We start from the raw sequence: 21,264 nt of genomic DNA, 5'->3' as shown, positions 1-21,264 counted from the left end.
AGACACAAATGTAACTCCATAGTCTGGCTTCCATTTATACACTCTCAGAGTTAAAATAACACTGAAGATTTCATTGTGTGTTTGTAATCCAACAAGCTGGTTTGTGCACTGCAGAGGGCAGGGCAGAGGGTTACCTGTGACGGGCTGAGTGGGGAGTGTCTTTCTGGGTTTGTCCTGGGTCGTCCGCTGTTCGTCCTGGTTGCTAACCGCCTTGCTGCGTCCCCTGTCTTTCTCCTTCTTCCTCTTCCTCTTGTCCTTTTGGGGCTTCTCCGTGGCAACTTCCGGGGGCCGGGCGCTCGATTCTGTCGTCGCAGGTTCTGCAACCAGAAAACAGGTCTGTGTGTTATACTTTAGGGGTGGCCGTAGCTGAGCGGGAATCGGAAGGTTACCGGTTCGACCCCCGGCTCGCCCAGTCTACGTGTTGAAGTGTCCCTGATCAAGATGCCTAACTCCTAATAGATCTGAGCCATCTGAGCAGCCATCTGCTGGTTGAGTGCAGAAAAGTAATTTCCCCTCCACCGGGGACTAGGAAATACTCCCCTTTGTCATGCGATGGCATTACTCGCCGAATATGTTCAGCGAGCGACGTGGTCTGGAAGCCTGGATCCTGATCCTGTGACGCCGGACATGTCCGAGATGTTCTGCTCGAGTCATGACCAAGGGGCCAGCTTCCGAGTTGCAAATTGAGGCTGCATAGGAAGTGACAGTTCATATGAATGGCCTGTCGTCTCGCTGTTTCACCCCTGCTGGTGTCAGAAGCAATTAGGCTCCATTCAAGCAGATGGGTTTTTGCCGAACTTTACACTTGATTTTATTACCTTAATAAACATTGTCATAAATACTATATGCTTCCAGTCGCTAATTTTTATTTTTAAATTGAGGATAAAGTAGGGTATGCTGTAGGAGGGGCGTGGCTACCTTGTGAGGATTTGATTGACAAGATACATAACCAATAGCATTAAATCCCCACCCCGGCTCTGGTCTCAACCAATAGCATTCATTTCCGTGTACATTTTTCGGCCCGGATATAGAAAGACGGATTTGAAATAGCTGAAAAATAGGCTTCATTTACGGTCCGTAGAGTCTATGGGCATAACGTTGTCCATGCTTTTTTTTCATGTCATTATGGTGTGTGTGTGTGTGTGTGTGTGTGTGTGTGTGTGTGTGTGTGTGTGTGTGTGTGTGTGTGTGTGTGTGTGTGCCGTCACCCACATACAAGGTGATAATGACAGATAACACACAGAAATACCATCTTTAGCCCACCATGGGGATGTGTTGGAGCTAGTTGAGTTGTTAAATTGTGTATAGGTGCAATACACACACACACACACACACACACACACACACACACACACACACACACACACACACACACACACACACACACACACACATGTGCGAGCGCGCAAACTCTCGAACAGTATACAATTATACCACCACTGGTATGCTGGTTCCTTCATGACAAAAATAAAAAGGTGCTCATTAACCTGTACCTTCCTCCCAGAAGCAGAACATGTCAGATGTGTTGTTTTTCTTGGAGAGCTGAAATCACCATGTGAGGTACTGTATTACATTAAGAGTGTAAAGAGTTAAAGTAATTACCCTCAGAACTACTTTTTCTGTCAGATGTAATTAAGACAAATTAATTTGAACCCAAATTCTTATCTGAACAAATATATCAAACTGCAACTGTAGATTTACAGCTATAAATCAAACAAAACTTTGACATTTAATAACACATTAATTGAGCTTTTTCTAAGTTGCAGGAATCAAGTGCAACCTCAAGGAGTTTAATAAAGTAATGAGTAGAGTGCCTACAACCCCTTTAACAGTTCAAAAATGTTGTTCCTATACCTCAAACATTCATAAGCACACACACACAATAGTAGACTTAACTGATCATGGGTGGCGAAGACATAAATCACTTGCCCACCAACCACCACCTCAAAGGCACAGGTTTAACCACATGAACCCTAGCGTCCCTATTCTGTGGCAAACATTAGCCAAAATAGCAGATCTACAAGCTCACAACGTGTTGCAGTGCGACACCTTGTGTGTGTAGATTGCCTATTTTAGGTAAAGAGATTTGGTGTAGAGGGGAAAAAAGGAAGGTACGCAGTGTAGACTCCTGGGGGACTCCGGTCAATGAAGTATATAGGGTTTAAGTGGTTAATTCCCGGTAGTGGCGCCTCCTGCTTGGCCGGGTGTTCACAGGTGGGTAGCTGGCAGGGGATTGTGTCCTTGTTGCCGCACTAGTGACTCCTACTGCTGATTGGTTGTGGAGCCTGTCCAGCGGGGAGGGGATCTTGGAGAGATAGCATGAACCCTTGTACTCTCAGTGAAACTCCTCTCTGTTCGGTGACAAGAAACAGCTGGTGAATGAATCCATGTGTATCGCTGAACTCGCTTTCGTGTTCTGAGAAACCGGCATGTTTACATCCATTGTCTATGGCGAAGAGCAACCTAGCTGCGGCAGCAAAAAGCGGTGTGAAGAAGTTGAGGAAAGCTCAACTTTTGCGGAGGTTTACGACGAAATGAAGCAGCAACCTATCAGATGGTCACTGTGGTCTGAAGTAGGCATGAACTAGGCGTGTACAAAAATATGATGTGATGTTTCAGACGTTTTGTACAAACCTATTTAGAGGAACAATGCTCAGAGGAAAACCACTATCACTGCTGATGCAAATTTGGAGTATTAGAGGAGGCATGTAATTGTCTACAGTATACACCCTCCTCAGACCAACAGTGGAGGTTGGCAGCGTCAGGGAGTGGGGAATTGGCAACGACTAAATGATAAAATAAAATGATAAAAACAGCTGTTAAAAGCTAGCTGGTAGCTGTTCCCTACCTGTAGCGGCAGTAGTAGTAGTAGTAGATGTAGTAGTAGGTGTAGTAGTTGTGGGGGTAGTAGTTGTGGGGTCCTGGTAGAGAACAGTTGGAATGCCCAGCAGTGCTTCGGTTACGTCGTCCAGGTCCCCTGACCCTGATCCGCCCGGCAACACCTTCTTCCGCTGTTCCCGGCCACCACTGCGGATCAACTCCTCCTCACGCAGACCCTCGACTGAATAGGAAGAAATGCATTCAGGAAATGCATAAATCAAGGCAGAAATATAATGTGTTGTGCAACACATTTTGCTCTGTGTGATCTGTGATGCAGTACGAGAAGCCGGTCTTTATAGTAATGTGAGCCCTGTGTGAGTGGACACGAGGGCACCTATGATAAAAGTAGGTTAATAAAAGAATGTCCAGTGATTTATCATTTTTCTCGTTGTATTTTGTTTAGGCAAGTTCACAAGAAGCCATGGAGTTATGAAATATACTCCAATTCTCATTTTACCTCCTGCATAAGAGACCCTGTATCATTCCATCACTGCCTGGGGCAGAGGGAAGAGTGTAACAACAGCAAATTTGGGATGACATTTCTGTGAAAATAGCAAGCGACCCCGGAGGGAATTAAACTAGAGGGAGAACACAGAAAAGGAAGGAATTCCCAGACTGCCATCATTTCTGAATGACAGCCAGCTTTTAAGTCGACATGATTTTCTGACCTGCCCGCACACGCTCAGCGGGCTCGACACGACACAGTAACCTACTATCATTGGTCGGCCTTGCAAGTATCGACAGGAATGCTTCACACATGCTCAGCAGTGAACCCGGAGAAAGAATACATTTTGAGGCACGTAACAATAATATGTCAAATGCAAAGAAAGGTGATCACAGATCAAATCAAAGCAATAGAGAGATTATCAACTTGAGTTTGTTGATTCTTATTGTCATATATATGACAATAATAGACTAGAACCACAGACATTTTATGGGGGTTGAACTGTGGGACAATGAGGGCATCGGATTAATAGAATCCCTTCTGGAATGCTAATCCCCAAACTGAAGGCTTTGTCATAATATACACATGACAAAGCTACAATTTGTCCCTACAGAAACGTCTATGTTTTTTCTCGTTTTTATCTTTCAGCTACAATTTATCAACACAGTATCAGCAAATAGCGAACATAGCCAGCCAGTATTTTGAAAACTTTTGAAAATGTTTACCTATATAGATTTGCTCAGGTTGAATGTGGTTAAAACGCGATTTGTGGCAAATGTCATCATTCATTACACATTCTGTCTATATGTTTTGCCTTTAAAGGGATATTTCACTTTCAAACATGTTTGGGGTCATTTTTTCATCGACTCTGGCTTTTGTAAGCACCCCAGACAGTTTTTAAGTTGCTTGATTCAGTATTTAGATATTTGATATTCATTACTATACAAATCCAATTGTAACTTCAAACTCTTTTAACCATGTTAGATTAATTGAAAACACACGTGCTTGGTTGTGGTGACTGATATCGTCCATCTAATACGTGAGAGGTTGTGTTTTTTCACTCATTGTGTTCAGCCTGATCTGGTCATACCAGGAGAATTCCACAAATTCCATAATGTTCTGCAGGTTCTAGGTTATCAGTTCTGCAGCTTTAGGGGAACACAGGGGAGTCAGGTTGTTGGACATTCTCTGGCAGACGTAGGGCCCGAAGACAGATATTTTTTATTGCATGTACTTCCTTCACCTAGGCTCTGCTGTATCCTCCCGGAGCTGTACACAGATAATTTAACTCTGGAAGATCCATTTGATACTCCTGCCATGAACATTTCCTCTCCTCCTACTCCCTAATGCTTAATTTGTACTCTATGGTACAGCGTGTCATGCGTTGAAAAAGAGCCGATCTACAACCTCACAACCGATGCATTGTGAGCTTGTAGATCGGCTAATTATGCCATGCGACTATTAAATCGGGCTTTATCTCTCCACATCTCCTCTCATCTCTTTCCATCTCTTACTGGTGAAGCGTCTCTTGGCGAGGAGTCTCTCCATGGTTCCATTGAGCACTAGGACCTGCAGGGCGTACTCCTGGCTGGGGTCCAGTCCTGCCACCGTGGCCCGGCCCCGCGTGGTGGTCAGCATCAGCTCTGGCTGTGGCACTTCTGGGGAAACATGAAGACCACCGTTATGGACGAGAAATCACTGCTGGGAATAAGCTCTTTTTAAAGGGAAAAGGGGAACGACCGGGGAAGAGAGCTTTCATTACTGGAGTCTCCATGAAGCAAATGTGAATTTATTGTAATGAGGCTGTCTGCGTATATGTGTGTGTGTGTGTGTGTGTGTGTGTGTGTGTGTGTGTGTGTGTGTGTGTGTGTGTGTGTGTGTGTGTGTGTGTGTGTGTGTGTGTGTGTGTGTGTGTGCGTGTGCGCGTGCGCGCGTGTGTGTGTGTGCGCGCGTGTGTGTGCGTGCGTGTATGTGCATGTATGTACAGTATGTATGTATGTATGCAAGTATGAACTGTATGTAAATGTTGCATTTATCCAAATTACATTCGACAGCAGAGGAAACCAGGCAAGGCGCCAACCTGCAGGTAGTACAGCTGCAAGTTCCAGGTTCGATCCCCGGCTCCCCCTGGGTTAGTGTTGAAGTGTCTTTGAACATGACACTGAACCTCTTAACTGCTCCTGATGAGCCGGTTGGCACCTTGCATGGCATCGGTGAATGACTGTGTGCTTGAATGGGTAATGCACGTTGTAAAGCGCTTTGGATAAAGACGCTATATAAAAGCACCATTTATTGCATCGAGCCGTTGATATAAAAAAGTATTTGGATATAAAAATTCTCAATTATTCGCTTCATCGAAAAAGTAATGGACCGAATAATCGTGAAGATAACTGGTAGTTGCAGCCACACACACACACACACACACACACACACACACACACACACACACACACACACACACACACACACACACACACACACACACACACACACACACACACACACACACACACACACACACACACCTCTGCGACCAGGTGTGTTCTTGCAGCAGCAGGCAAAACATCAGAAAGAGCCATTGTTCCAGGCATGCTTTGTTCTTCAGCCTAAGACAAGTCTCACTAATGCCTGTTTTATACTTGGTTGTGCATCGTGTCGCGCAACTAAGTATAAATCAGCCGTGACTCACTCAGCCTAATCCCTCCTTCACCCACCGTCTTCTTTATTGCCTCGCTTCCTCTCTACCCTGCCGACATTCCATCTCTTCTTATCACTCTCTCAATTCATCGACTCGCCACCACCTCCCCGTCTCTCGCTTTTCTCAACACACTGCCATGGGTCCGTAAGTTCCAGATTGAAGGTGTTGCCATAACTTCATATGCCATGCCCCTGTTTTTATCTAATCTACACCACATCCTCTGAACTCCCGCCCCCCCCCACCATAGACCGCATCTCCCCCAGCTCCGTTTCCAAACCTTCTCTCTCTCTCTCTCTCTCTCTCTCTCAGGCCTGCCTGGAGGAGATAAGAGGATGACAGAAAGAGAAAAAACAAAGTCGGGGGAGAAGTCGGAGGGTGAGAACGAAGGAGAGAGGTGTGGGGGGGTGGCGAGGGAGGGAGGGGAACAAGGGGGAAATTATCTGTTCTTATACAAGACATCACCTGTGAAGCAGTAGCCTTGACACAGTTTTGACTCCTTTATAGACAGCTGTGTGGAATAGACATTTACTGTATTTTTAAACTAGTACATGCTTTATTGCAAGGGGATAGAATACAGTAGAATAGTAGAATACGGGTACACGAATAGAAAAAAGTGGCATTTTTAACCACTTACAACCTGGCGTCCCTATTTTGGGCATGACACAGTTGATAACAAACAACCTCGATTATAAACAACAAATTGAATTATGTTTTTTTGTCTGTCTCACTACAGACTCCACTATTAGCGAACTGTGAAGGTCTACATAATTGAAATGGGAACCACGGTGGGGAAGCAGGATTCAAGCTGTTGTCAGGACAAGTAATTCCAACACCATGTGGTTTTTATAGTATATTGCTCCATTTGACCAGCCATAAGTGCCTCTAATTTCACTTTGAATTCCTGCACTGTATTATCCATGGTCTCATTAAACTTTACTCCACCATGCACCATGGAGAAATGTGTAAAATTGTTTAAAAAAAGAAGAAAAGAAAGAAATTGCTTTGCCATTATACAGCTGGTCTTCTCACTAAAAGCAGGATCTGGGAAAATGCCTCAATTCAAGATTAAGTGTTTCTGGATGATTATAATAATGACATAATTATTATAATTGACTCTTCTTTGGCTTCTTTTAGTGTGCCATCCTTATCACAGGGGAAAACAAGAATGCTTAAAGTCTAAAAAGAAAAAGGAAAGGAAAGCAAGAAAACAGGGCACCACTGGATTTCCGCCTTGAAAACAATTGAAATCAATATGCATGTCACGTCCATAAAAATGAATGACCGCTCCTAATCTACACAATAAAATCAATCCTCGGTGTTAATTTAATTCAGAGAGTGTACCATGGACCTAAGGGTTCATTTGGTTCCATTTGTAAATTAAACCAGCACTGAGGATTTTGCTGTGTGCAGTCAGTACTTTAACAGTCAATAGGTGACTAAAATAGGTCCGAATCAACGGTGAGGAATATTATACTCATTTAATGAGCCACGTCCACATCACTGCATGTCTGTCTCACCTGAGATGGGTCTCACTCGGACCTTGTAGCCCTGAACCGGTCCATCAGCTTCCTTCCATTTCATCTGCAGTCTATCCTCCGACAACACTGTCAGCTTCAGACGACCTACAGTACATGTGTACAGTAACAGAGAGAGAGAGAGAGAGAGAGAGGGACAGGGAGAGAGTTGTTATGGGTGTGCATGGGTGTGTGTAGGTTAGGTAGTTGTGTTTGTGTGCATATGTGTGTGTATGTTACGCCTGTGGTTCTCTAACATTTTCATGTCAAGGAACCCCATTTTGATATATTTGGCGGTGGACCCCAATTTCAAAAGGTTTTGTGCCAAGGACCCCCATAAGAGCCCAGAACTAGCAAGAAAAGCAGGGGCGCCCGTGCCTTTGGAGCTGCTGCTACTGTAGGTTTTTAAGAATTTACTTTACTTTCTCTGGCTTTTAACCACATCTGAGCCTATCTTATTTATTTAATTCTGCGCATATATACTCTTATGGGGGACACTCGTGCACATGTATAATGATTATGCTTTGTTTGTTTTTATCCTGTACAGCACTTTGGCCAATCTCGGTTGTTTCGAATGTGTTTTTATGAATATTATAAATATTTCTCAAGGTTTCTCAAAATGTCTCAAAATACTTTTTCGAAATTAGCAGATCGACAAGCTCACAGCATGTCTAAATGTGACACGATGTGAGCCAGTAGATCTGCTATTTTCGAATAGCCGACAAATAAAACAGGGCTTAAGTGTTTTGACTGTTCCTCATTTTGCTGGGGAACCCCTTCAAGGACCCCTGGAGGTGCGCGGACCCAACCTTGAGAACCAGTTAGGTAGTTGTTTGTGCGTGCGTACGTGCGCTCGCTCGTGCGTGTGTTGGATAGTCAGGGTTTTAGAACCACAGAAGGCCACATTTTATTTGATCCTTGTGTAGCCTATAGGATTGCCATACCTTCCGTATGGCAATCCTATAGGCTACACAAAGATCAAATAAAATGTCCGGATGAGCAGGCTTTTGTTTCTTTTCATTGCTGTGGTTGTAAAATCTTCTCCAGCCCACCATTCCTGGAAGAATTGCTCTGGCCCTGGTCACTTTCTTCTCCCTAGCATCAAACCCGCCTCTTGTTTTGTGCTCATTTACATAGTTTCCAACAGGGGTTTTCCCAACAAGCCCCGTCTTTCATGTGTCTGTCCTCCGGCCCTCCATCCATCCCTCCATCCAGCTTGCCCATCAAAGCCTGCCCTGTCCTCTCTCGTCTGGGCTAGAAAACGGGGACAGGAAGCTGTTTTGGGGTTGGGGACAGGATGGTGGGGTCAGAGGTCACGTCAGAGGACCCCCACAGTGCTACAGTATGTATGTGGGGGGTTTTGTTGGATGGGTGGGTGGGTGGGTGGGGGGGAGAGGAGGCCGGGGCAGGAGGCACAGCGGAAGGAAAGGAGGACAAGCAGAGGAGACGCAAACATGAATCACACTACTTCAGCTTCTCTCTGTTGACCCTCAGGACTCAACAGCACTGTCTCTGACTGCTGTGAGCCCGCGCGTGGGTGTGTGTGGGTGTGTGTGTGTGTGTGTGTGTGTGTGTGTGTGTGTGTGTGTGTGTGTGTGTGTGTGTGTGTGTGTGTGTGTGTGTGTGTGTGTGTGTGTGTGTGTGTGTGTGTGTGTGTGTGTGTGTGTGTGTGTGTGTGTGTGTGTGTGTGTGTGTGTGTGTGTGTGTGTGTGTGTGTGTGTGTGGTATGTGTGTGCTAGGCGAGGGGCCTATAAAAAGGCTCTGCATCCTCTTCAGTGCCTGGCAGAGGATCAGACGTGGTCTGGTGGGATTTCAACTGAGGTCAAGGCCACCATACACCCAGTAACAACAACAGCAGACACTGTGCCAGACAGACAGACAGACAGACAGACAGACAGACAGACAGACAGACAGACAGACAGACAGACAGACAGACAGACAGACAGACAGACAGACAGACAGACAGACAGACAGACAGACAGACAGACAGACAGACAGACAGACAGACAGACAGACAGACAGACACTCAGGCTGGCAGACAGACAGACAGACACTCAGGCTGGCAGACAGACAGACAGACACGGAATGGCACAGATCCTCTCCTCTGCGCTGTGTGAGCCAAGAGCAACAGCTGGCAGTGGTCATTATGTTTTACTTCAGGAGCAGTCATTAAATACGCATCAGTTTTCCGTCTGTGATAAACAATTACATGTGTGTGCCTCAAAACATTAACCCTGTATCTACAGTTTTAGGACACTATGAAGAAGAAATGATACATTTGGCCCTGGTGTTATGTGGAGGTAGATGTAATGCTCCTCGAAGTTATATTGGATTTGTTATGACTAAAGTGTAGGAGGGTGGGAGATGGTGGGGTTAGACATACAGTTAACTAGATAGAATTACCACACGTCTCTAATTTTCACAGCAGAGACAACCAAATAATACAAATGCCAACAAACTAACTTACCTTCGAAAATATGCTCAGAGAATCTGCCACGATTTCAGACTGCTCTGCATGGCTTTGACGTCATACCTAGAGCGCTCTGACGCTCTCAGTTAATTTACAAACATTCCACTCATTAGTTAGTTAATGAGTTGCCATTTTCATCTTTTAAATTGAATTCAAATGAACATTAAGTCACCCCAAGCATAAACACGATTACAACCTGTTTTGTTCAGACGCTCAGGACAACCCTGCTTTTCACTCGGAGTGGTCAGTGTACACTCTGATTGCTCCCAGAGCACAGTGCTCTGAACGCAGATGCTCGGACCACACAGAATATTTGAACGACCAGAGAGCACCCCATGCTCCAGCACTCTAAGAGAGTATTTCCGAACGCACTCGTAAACTTAAAAACGTAATAAACCTGCACATTTTTATTTGTATTTAAATTCCATGGTTTGGATCAAAGCAGGGATGACTATAATAGACTCTGTCTCCTCATCTGTATCTATGGTAATACCAAAGTGGTGTAACGTTATGTATTATATTCACGCTGTATGCGGACGAATGGATGCAAACGAAGATGATAAATGTGGTACCTTGTCCATGGACCCCAGAGGCTAGCAGCAGGAGAGTGACCAGGCAAAGTTGCATCGGTGAGAACGGTGATGATGGTGATGAAGATGAAAATGAATAAAGGAGATGTGGAGGCATGGTGATGACTGGAGCCTGTGGCCTGAAAGAAACATTAGATCAGTAAGCGACAGCTTACATTGTGTTACAATGTTGGCCCTAGAACCAACCAGTGCTAGTAGTTGAGAGATTGCACGTAAATAGTTTTCTAGGTCTATTTCCGTTTTGAATTTTAGGTCAATGAGTTCTGCTGTATAAAGCCTGATTTATACTTCTTGTACGATGTGTTGTAAAAGCATATCTACAAGCTCACAATGTGGCACGATGTGACGCATTGTGAGCTTGTAGATCAGCTATTTTTTTTTGGCATGGGACACAATTGTATGATGACATAAATGAATCATAACTATTCCTGTAGTAAAGTTGCGATAAAAGCAATCAAATACTAAACATATAGAAGTTTGCAGAATTGTGGGCTACAACATTATGTTGTCTGAGTCAATGTGTATAATAATACACAATTCATTTAAATATTAGGCCTCTGTCTCACACAAACACAATATAACAAAGTAAACCGAACCAAATAAAAATCTACAAAACTACACTGACAAAGATTGCCAATTGGCAGGATGTACATTATAAAAGGAATTACTTTCTGCCTGACATGTCTATGAAATGGCTATAGAATGTAGAATATATTTCACAGACCATATAGCGGTGGTACCAAATACTTAAAGACTCACAGAAAGGTTCCAGTTCACGATTTTAAAACGAGACGGCATAAATCAAGAAATCACACCAGCCATTAGTGGAGTTATGTTATGTTTTCACCTGACAGACGCTGTATAAGTGCCGGCCACCTTTTCCCATGGGAACCTTTTTATGGCTGACTCACAGTGCAGGTGCTCCAGCGCTCGACTCCATTACAGGGAGCCTCCAACTACACATGGCTAATGATACACACTGGGTCATAATATAAACACTCACACAGCACTTCAAGAGGCTATAACAATGACACACCTCCCTCAAGGGTCATAATGCTAACACTTAACAAAGCACACAGGGTTTGGACAGAATGTATGGGTGGCTATGGTTTGAACTCTGTGCTCCAGTTAAGCCCTATTTTATATGACGATGTCACACGAAAATAGCAACAAAAAAATCCACAAATATAGTGAAAATGCAACACGTAGTGAGTTTGTAGATCTGCTATTTTTGCTACTTTTGAATATTCTTTGAAAGTTTTTGCCTATAAAATAGGGATGCCAGGTTGAAAGTCGTTAAGACTGAGTTATATACAGTATATGTAGCATAAATATCATAAAATGTAATATAAGAACAATGTGCAGAGGGCCTTAGTGAATGTTTTGGCTGCTTTATTATACAGTATGTATGTTGCCCTGGGCTCAGACAGCGAAATCAGGCGTGTTCATTTAACTGAGAGTGTAAAAATGGTCCCATAAGGGTAACTCTCAGACGTAAGCCTAATTTATACTCCATAGTAATAATGATAATAATAATATGTCCAATTTATAGAGCGCATTTCTTGGTACTCAAAGTCGCTTTACAAAACAGAGCAACAACAAAAACTGCTTTATTAAGAGAATAACTATTTAAAAGGCTAAAAACTAAGCAAAGAAAACATTAAAATTAAAAGGCAAAAGGGGATTTAGGTGGGGAATGCATGGGCGTTCATGTTGTTCAATCTGATCTTCCACTTTGTAAGTTGCTCTGGATAAAATTGTCTGATAAACTGTAAATTAAATTGTATAATAGATGTTGGCATACACTGCTAGAGCTCCTACTCTCCAAGGCCATCAGGGATGCATCAGAGTTTGAATAAGTACCTCCCTAGCTCTCACTTCTTACACCCAGATAAGGGCCCAAACAATGGCCTCAACTGTGTAGTGCAGTGGTTCCCAAGCTGTTTAGCTCAAGACCCAAAAGAGAAATTAGACGTTTGCCCGGGACCCAAACTAGTGAAAATAGCAGATCTACAAGCTCACAGCGTGTCGCTTCGCGACACGTTGTGAGCTTGTAGATCTGCTATTTTCACTACTTCTTAAAGTTTAAAAATATATATATATTATTTTTTCAATAATCAAAATCTAAGATTTTCATCAATTAAAAACAATTCCAACATTTTTCAAAAGTATTTCATAAATAAAAGAACACAATCTACACATTTCCATAAATAAATACAAACGAAACGTTTAAGACTTAAAAAATAATAATATATATATTTTTTTTTTCAATGAAACGGGGAAAAAAAGGGGACATTTACTCGCGACCCATAAAGATTGGTCCGCGACCCAAACATATGAAACAGTGGTGTAATGAATACTGTACTGACACCTCACCTGGGAGCCGTCTTGGTCTGCTCACACAGACATAGTCCAACAGGGAGCAGTAGGATGGGATGGGGTCGCTTGCTGACAATAACTGATTTTCAAGCTAAATGCATAACATTAGTCCTTGTCGCGGCAAACGACACCATCATGCGATGGAAAACTTTATTTCGTGCAACTTGCAACTTTAAAACGTTGTTTACGGTTTCCATTGATGGCGAGAGAGATTGAAAACCAGATTGAGTCCCACCACCAAAGCATTCTGATCATTATGACGGATGAAAACGTCTCAGCCATTACATTTGTTGGTTACCATTCCATGAAAGGCATCATACTCGTCTACAAGGCATTCTTTACTGCAATTATGGGTACTTTGTTGCTGTAGACAATATCTGGCGGTGCCTTGAACCCATAGCATCAACATCACACCCATTAATCACAGTAAAGGACACCCTTTCAGGTATTATTGCTGCATTATCTTCAGCAACCACAAAGTTTCCCTGTGTGTGCAAGGCCTCCAGCCACAAACCACTCTGAAGGGTTCCTTTGGAGTTAAATTAACACTAATGATGTTACTGTGTACTCTCTCAAGTTGCCACAAGTAAATACAAGGAGTATCTATGTACAATGTTTTGAGTTGATTAAAAGCCCTATGGGACTCTGAGCAGAATCCTGTAGGATTCTGGCAACCCCATTACTCCACCTCTCTAATAAACACAATAGAAAGAGGAACATTAAAGTACTGACTGACTGGTCTGGTCTGACAAATGACATGAAATGCACATCTGCTCTGTATTGGTGGTGGGTCACAAATACCTTTGTTTTTTTTTAGTTTACAAGCTATAAACCACTGCCCACATGGATGATATAAGATCATTCTACAAGTCTGGTTATGAATTATGATCAATTCCCAAACAATGATATCATATTATAATGATAAATATGTTAGCATTTCTGAGATACTTTCCCACTTGGGCAATGTGAGTCAGAAATGTGTAGGCTGATGCTCTTTAGAATGCAAGAAGAATGCAACTCTTCTGACATTTTGCCCTGTGAATAAAAACATTGTTCAACAAAGAAGGCACACTACACTGCACAGGGCTGTAAATAGCTTTTTCATCACACACAGCAGCCATACCTTCATCTATAAAACCATCATGTTGAAATCCTTTATAACAACATCCTGTGGGGTATTTTGGTAGGAGGAGTAATAGCGTTGTGGAAAAAAATGTTAAGATGGTATTTTAACACAGTAAAAGTGAGTCAAATTCCATACTGGACATTTGACATGTGCTGCAGATTTAGGTGCATGCTTAAAAGACAGATGAAGACAGACTCCCCGGCTGATTAAAGTCCAACACCATTTAACATGCATCAATCATGTACGTATGTGACGTGACCGCTGCTCTCATCTTTTCCATTTCTCAAACATCACATGCAGCCACTTGCCCGATTATTGTAAAGTCTGGGAGGGAATCCTACATCGTCTGTCTGTCAGACACAGAGGAAAATAGTGGCTCTGTTACGGAATGAGTCAATGGCAATTGATCTGCTTGTCAAAATACCAGAGGCGTCGTAGTGGCGCTTCCTTTTTGTGTTGCCCTCTTTGAGCTTTCTGGATGACTTCTGGATGACAAGATGCCTATGAATATGGCAACACACTAGCTACACCCCAGTGTGCTTAATTTAAATTATTTCACCATGTGAAAATGAATGTTAATTGAACTCGGAGTGCAAAAATTGACATGTTCACACAGGCTTTAACTGTGTGGATGGATGTAGTTTGTTTCTACATCAAATCATTCCATTTCAATTTCTGAAATGATTATAACCTGTTCCTGACATAAGACTGATGACAACACATTTTTCAAAGAAGTACTACCTTGACTGCCAAGTGGTGTGGACTGCAGACTTGCAAAGAAAATAAATCCAAGGCACTCCGTCTTTGATGAAAAAATATTTAGTGATTTATTTTGAGCAAGGCAACAATATGACCAACGCGTGTTGACCTAATAGGTCTTCATCAGGGTCTCATTTTATAAGACCGTTAACCCTCTTATATCCCCGAGTATTAATTAAGCAATCTTTAGTGTGTACAACTTATCCCATTCTGCTGTTCATTTCTATAAAAAGCAGCGCTCACTTGCATACTTTTCTGGTTTTACAGCATGAACCTATATAGGAAAACATGACACCACTATGGCGTGAACTCCAATAAAATCAGCAGGTCTCAGCTCAGGTCATGCAGGTGTTGGTGATGATGGGACCCAACAAACATGTTTATCCCCTGGAGACCTGCTTACATTTCAAGCTCAATTGTGTCACCTCAACATGCAGACCAGTTGACCACACTAGTGGCAAGTTTCATAGCTTTTTATCAAGCTATGAAACTTGCCACTAGTGTGGTCAACTGGTCTGCATGTTGAGGTGACACAATTGAGCTATAGAACCACATCAGAAGTGCAATGAACCCTGACATGCAGGCAAAGAGTAGTAAGAGATTTATTAGACCAGTGGTTCCCAAACTTTTTAGCTTGAGACCCAAAAGAGAAATTTGATCCCCGGGACAAACTTTTGATCTACAAGCTCACAATCAGAGCTTGTAGATCTAGTTTCACTACTTATAAAAACATGTTTTATTTATTTTACTCTAATAAGTAGATTAAAAAGATTTTTTTCCAAAAATTATGCATTTTTTTGAAAATCTTTTGAAAAAATAATAATTAAAAACAAAATGTAGGAAACAAAAAAATAAAGGGGTATTTACTCGTGACCCATAAAAAGTGGTCCGCGACCCACATATGGGTCCCGACCCACTGTTTGGGAAACTGATTTAGACCAGTAAAGACCACGTTTCCCTGAAGTCCGAGGCAAACAGAGCGCACGAGAGAGAGAGAGACCTCTGTATATCTCTCATATTTAAGGACAGAAACGATATTAGCGACAATGCAAAGATATTTTACAGTGTACAGTGTAGTGAACAACATGCATACAGGTGAGAAGAACGTACCTGGTGGTTGATCGTGCGCCTGCGTCTCGGTTCAGCGGAGGAGCGACTTTCCGTGCATTCCAGAGGTGGGATGTCAACACGCACTATGGGCGCTGCTCCCCCATAGAGCTCTATCGTCCTTTCAAACCGTGTAATGTAATGTGATCTGTCTCTCTAAAGGTCCTCCTGCTCAACTGCATGGGCGTGGTGGTTGCCTACTCATAGGAAAAGTATAATTCACACAGTGGTGTAAAGTAACTAAAAGTACATTTACTCAATACTGTTCTTAAGTACACATTTATTTATTTTTTTACATTACTGGAGTATTTCCTATTTTCAGTACTTTTACTTCTAAACTCACTACATCTCAGAGGAAAATATTGTAGGCTACTTTTACTCCACTACAATTATATGAAGACTTTAGTTACTATAGTTACTTTGTAGATTTTTATTATTACTACAAAACATAGCCTACTACATTAACCACTTCAGCCATATATTTAAACTTTGGCTATTTGAAAATAGCAGATCTACAAGCTCACGTCGCATTGCCACATGTTGTGAGCTGGTAGATCGGCTATTTTCTGAAGATTTTTGTACATTTTGAAAACTTGGGAAATGGGACATTCTGCATAATGAGTAGGCTACTTTCTACTTTTGGCACTTAAAGTACATTTTTATACCAATAGCCTACTTTTGTACTTTTTAACTCAAGTAAATTTGAATTCCAGACTTTTACTTGTAACAAAGTAGTTCTACATTTCAGAATTGATACTTTTACTTAAGTAAAACATTTGAGTACTTTTCCCACCACTGCCTACTCATAGAAAAAGTATAACATTCATTCACATACAGCAAACAAGTCTCGACTGCGAGGCTTATTATACGTCAAAGAAAGTCTGATAAGGAATCTCTCTGTCAGCAACATTCTATTGCCTCAATGGTTTGACTATAAAAAGTAGTTTTGGAACTCCTTTGCAACTTGAAGCGTCACTGTCGGCTGATAGATTTATGATAATGCTCATAAATGGTCCTTATTAGCAATAGCAGTGCTGGCTGAACGGTTAATTATTCAGCACTCCATCTGTCATATTTTGCTGTCTGAAATCTGCAGGGAATTAAAGCAGCAGTTTGTATTCACAGCAGCCCAGATCAATAAAATATAATGAATCATCTCTCACGTTTGTGTTTTTTCGTCCATGGGTGTTGATAACAGCAACCAGATATTATTTGGAACATATTAGGTTTAAAGGGAGTGTAACTTAGGCCTGGCTAAGTGGCTGTGTGTGTGTGTGTGTATGTGTGTGTGTGTGTGTGTGTGTGTGTGTGTGTGTGTGTGTGTGTGTGTGTGTGTGTGTGTGTGTGTGTGTGTGTGTGTGTGTGTGTGTGTACGTACGTAACATACTGGATATATACAGTGATTTTCAATAAATATCAATAATGTATAGTGAACCTCTATTTTCACTGTATTTGAAATAGGGCTTAAAGCAGCACTATGTAACTTTTTTGGATGAATAAAATGTAGGTTTGTCCAATCTGTATGGTAGAATATGTTAATAAAATATAACTTATACAATTGGTGTGGTTGTATTTTGTCTCAGGTAGTACAAGTACAGACAGTCAAAACATTGACTTAAGTGCAGTGCTTACTGTCCACCACTGGCTTAGTCTTACAGTAGGGCCACAGAAGATTTTATCTGCTAAATATATTTAATTACGATGATGAGAGCTCTTCCAACAGGACATGTCAACTCTGTCCTAATAGGTCAATCTAATGAGCAACAAACGCAAACTTAATCTGATTGAGGAGAAAGCTCAATATGGTTACAGGAAACATTGGACACAAGTTACAACACATGAAATGTAGTTAACTACACAAATACAGAATTAGTACTGCAATTATGTTATTAATGTATGCTTTAAAAAGCCAAATTAAATTGTATACATACATATAGGCCTACAGTACTGTATGCATACAGTATGTACAGTACATTTACATTTACTTTTGGTCAAATGTAGTGGACAAATACAATAGGCTAAGTGACAAGTTCTTGTCTTCCACTTTATAATTGATCTATAAAAAAGGAAAAAAACGTAATCAATTTGTTAAATGTGTAACTTCTCAGTATCACAGCCATTATGCCATTTGCTTTGCCTGTCAGTGATCTGTTTACATCATGTGACTGTTTTCTGTAGAAAAGGGAGTTGAGCTACCATTCTACTGGTAGGTCCATTAAAACCTCCTGGGTCACTCATGTCACTCATGTGACTTATCCAACCATTGAGGCTGTTTGTGGGCTTATAGGTCACAAGTAGGTCACAAGTTCTCCTGGGATCAAGGATTTCCATGACAACCATGGTACCCAGCACCTTCTATGCATCCTGGTATTCCATCAACATCCACGATTGATTCCATGGTAATTGAAAACACACACACAAGCACGCACGCACACACACAGACACAGACACACACAAACACGCACGCACGCACGCACGCATGCATGCACGCACGCACGCACACACACACACACACACACACACACACACACACACACACAATTGTGTGTATTGTAGCAATTATTCTTCAAATTTATTTTAGAATTCTCTATATATTGTATTATACAGGCTAATGTCTATCATTAAACCCCCCCCCCCAAAAAAAAAAATCACACCCAGTGTGAAGTGGGCGGTGTGGTCACAGTGGTCATCACAGTGATGGAAGTTCACTTAAAGAAAAGTAATATTGTGGACCAACCATTGTACACCCCTAACTTAAAAAAAAACATAAATGTTTTTTTTTAAAGTGCATAGTCCTATTTATAGGGCTATGCACATGTGTCATGTTTCACTAGCCAATCACAGTCCTGAATAGACTGTGATTGGCCAATCACGGTGCAGGGTTAGGGGGGTACACTGGTGGCCAATCACAGCGCAGGGTTGGGGGGGGGTGCAATCGATGTCGATGTCCAAACCTCACATATAGGGGCGGTTTCACCGCCCAAAATTCAAAACAAAATGAGAACTGGGTAACACATTAGATTTATACAGGAATATTAGGCATGGTGGTGCATGTCTGTGTGTTAGGCCAACAGGGGCCTCACCAAGTCAGACTGGCTCACTGGATAGAACCGGTAGTCCCAGGTAGACCTCCAGGTGGGTGACGGTGTTTCATCATTATTTAATCATTACGTACAAATAAGGTCACTATTACAAACCTGATTTGAATCCCCCCCAAGTAAAGTCACATTGTGTTCATCATGATGTACTCAACCTGAATTAGTATCACTAGACCATACCCGTAGGGGGATATGAGCACCCAAAGTGTGCAGTTTGGGTTATGCGGTGAGAACAGACAGTTTATCAGGGATCGAAAGTGAGTTTGTACTGTGTAGTGCAGTGGTTCTCAAACTTTTTCATGGCAAGGACCCCCAAATTGACACTTGTTAGCCCGCGGACCCCCATTTGAAAAGATATGCGAGGGACCCCCATAAGAGAAGATTTGTTTACGGCTGTAGCAGTGAATCTCAACCATTTTAATTTCAAGGTCCCCCAGTTTGACATGCATTAGGGCTACGGACCCCCATTTAATGGCATTTCTATCCCTTGGACCCCAGTTTATATGGTAAAATGTATGTTAATTTAACTGTGAGAGTGTACAAATGGAACCAAATGGACCCGTTAGAGTCCATTTGGTTCCATTTGTACACTGTCAGAGTTACAGACCCATAAGGGTCCATTTGGTGCCTAATCTATCATTTAGCTGGGGACCCCCTGGAACTCCCTCAAGGACCCCTGGGGGTCCCCGGACCCCACTTTGAGAACCAATGGTGTAGTGTGTACACGCACATCCCGTCGTGGAGGAACAGAACACCCACAAACACCCGCGCATATAAAGATCTAACAGGCGGAGCCGTTCCCCGTCGGCCGTTGCCAACACACACACGCGCGTGCGAGCCGTTGCGAGCGCGCACAAACAAACACACACACACACACACAGGGCCGCTTCTCCCTACACGCACACTACGCAGGCTGCGTGGGGCGGGGCCCCACGCAGGGCCCCTACCCACCGAAAAAAAAAAAAACGAACCCAATCCGCAAAAAAAAACGCGGACCCCCGTGAAACATCGCGGACCCCATCGGCTGTTTTTTTTTTTCATGAAGAAATTTCCCTGGGGTCTCCAGGCCGTGACCTACAGACATGGCGAAGGAAAACTGTGAACACAGCCACGCATGCAAGATGTTGCACATGAACGCAGCAGCCGCACTGAGGCGCTCCAACACAAACACTCTGACATTAAGCTTCACACAACAAACATCAGCAGCAAACATTCACCACAATGACAAACAAATTACGTCCGCGCAAAAATAAGCGAGGGCTCGCTTATTTTGTCTTTCCCTCCCTCCCTCTCTCTCCCTCTCTGTCTGTGTCTGTCCGTCTATTCTCTCTCTCCCACCCTCCCTCTCTCTCCCTGTGTGTGTGCGTGTGTGTGTGTGTGTGTGTGTGTGTGTGTGTGTGGTGGGGGTGGGGCGGGGGGGACAGCCATGACGCAAGGGACTTTTGAGATCGCCATCCCCAAAATAGGTTGACTTATTGGGATACATGCGTGTGACTGGTCGCCCCTGCCGGTTCTGTTTTTTTTTTTTTAAATAGGCTCTGTCATGATTAATTGACCACACATATGAAGTGAAACAACTAAATTCTATCCAAACGATATGTTATAAGTGAATTCCGTGCGTCAAAGAAGAAGTTTGAGAGCGTTTAGTAAGCGAAAATAAGAAGTCAAGGCACTCGTACCCTGACTCGCACATCAACAATGGCTGCCGTTCGTCTTTTTCAGGCTGCGAACTCGCCACCTGATTGGCCAACTTTTTCTGTCAATCACAGAACGATGAGCCACGTTGCCATGTCCAGGTTTTGTAAGCGTGAAGTGGGTGTGAATTGGTTAGAGAAATGCGCAGTGCGCGGCTTTGTGTTTTTTCATGAAGCTGGTTGCTTGTTGATCGCGCACGATCTAGCGCTGCGTTTGGCCTTCTTTTCATAGACCTTGTTGCTTGTAGGGTTCGTTTCGTTTGGCCTTGTTTTCATAGACCTTGCTGCTTGTTTCGCGCGCGAAACCTGGCAACGACACATGCGCAGTTTGGGGCACAGACGACCCAAGACCGACAGACCGACAGAGGTTACTCTAATTATATGTAAGATTGGTAATACCTATGTGTGCCCTATTTCATACCAATATGGCAGCCATATATTAGAAATAAAAGTGCACATGCACGTGTATCTGTGGCCTACTGTTCAGTCAGTGCAATCTGTGAA

General features: G+C 42.8%; 1 protein-coding gene across 3 annotated transcripts in view; it reads right to left on the bottom strand.

Annotated features, from left to right (window-relative positions):
• The window catches only part of LOC308096277 (collagen alpha-1(XX) chain-like), a 47,285-nt gene extending 31,115 nt beyond the window's left edge, over positions 1 to 16,170 (bottom strand). The window contains exons 1-6 of one of the 3 annotated variants that reach the window (XM_080443661.1): positions 15,972 to 16,170; positions 10,580 to 10,716; positions 7,541 to 7,645; positions 4,840 to 4,980; positions 2,849 to 3,061; positions 135 to 317 (exon numbers count right to left, since the gene is read on the bottom strand). In XM_080443661.1, coding sequence (XP_080299787.1) covers positions 135 to 317; positions 2,849 to 3,061; positions 4,840 to 4,980; positions 7,541 to 7,645; positions 10,580 to 10,694 — 757 coding nt within the window. In that variant the 5' untranslated portion in view covers positions 10,695 to 10,716; positions 15,972 to 16,170. Of the gene's footprint in view, positions 1 to 134; positions 318 to 2,848; positions 3,062 to 4,839; positions 4,984 to 7,540; positions 7,646 to 8,589; positions 8,668 to 10,579; positions 10,717 to 15,971 lie in introns of those variants that run through there. The other 2 variants (XM_080443660.1, XM_080443662.1) reach the window with 2 other exon arrangements.
• Between the last annotated feature and the right edge of the window lie 5,094 nt (positions 16,171 to 21,264).

Source organism: Gymnoscopelus braueri (genome assembly GCF_963280865.1).
Source record: "Gymnoscopelus braueri genome assembly, chromosome: 12".
Taxonomy (NCBI): domain Eukaryota; kingdom Metazoa; phylum Chordata; class Actinopteri; order Myctophiformes; family Myctophidae; genus Gymnoscopelus; species Gymnoscopelus braueri.
The sequence above is the reverse complement of the archived record's forward strand: the minus strand, read 5'-3'. Positions and strand labels throughout refer to the sequence as shown.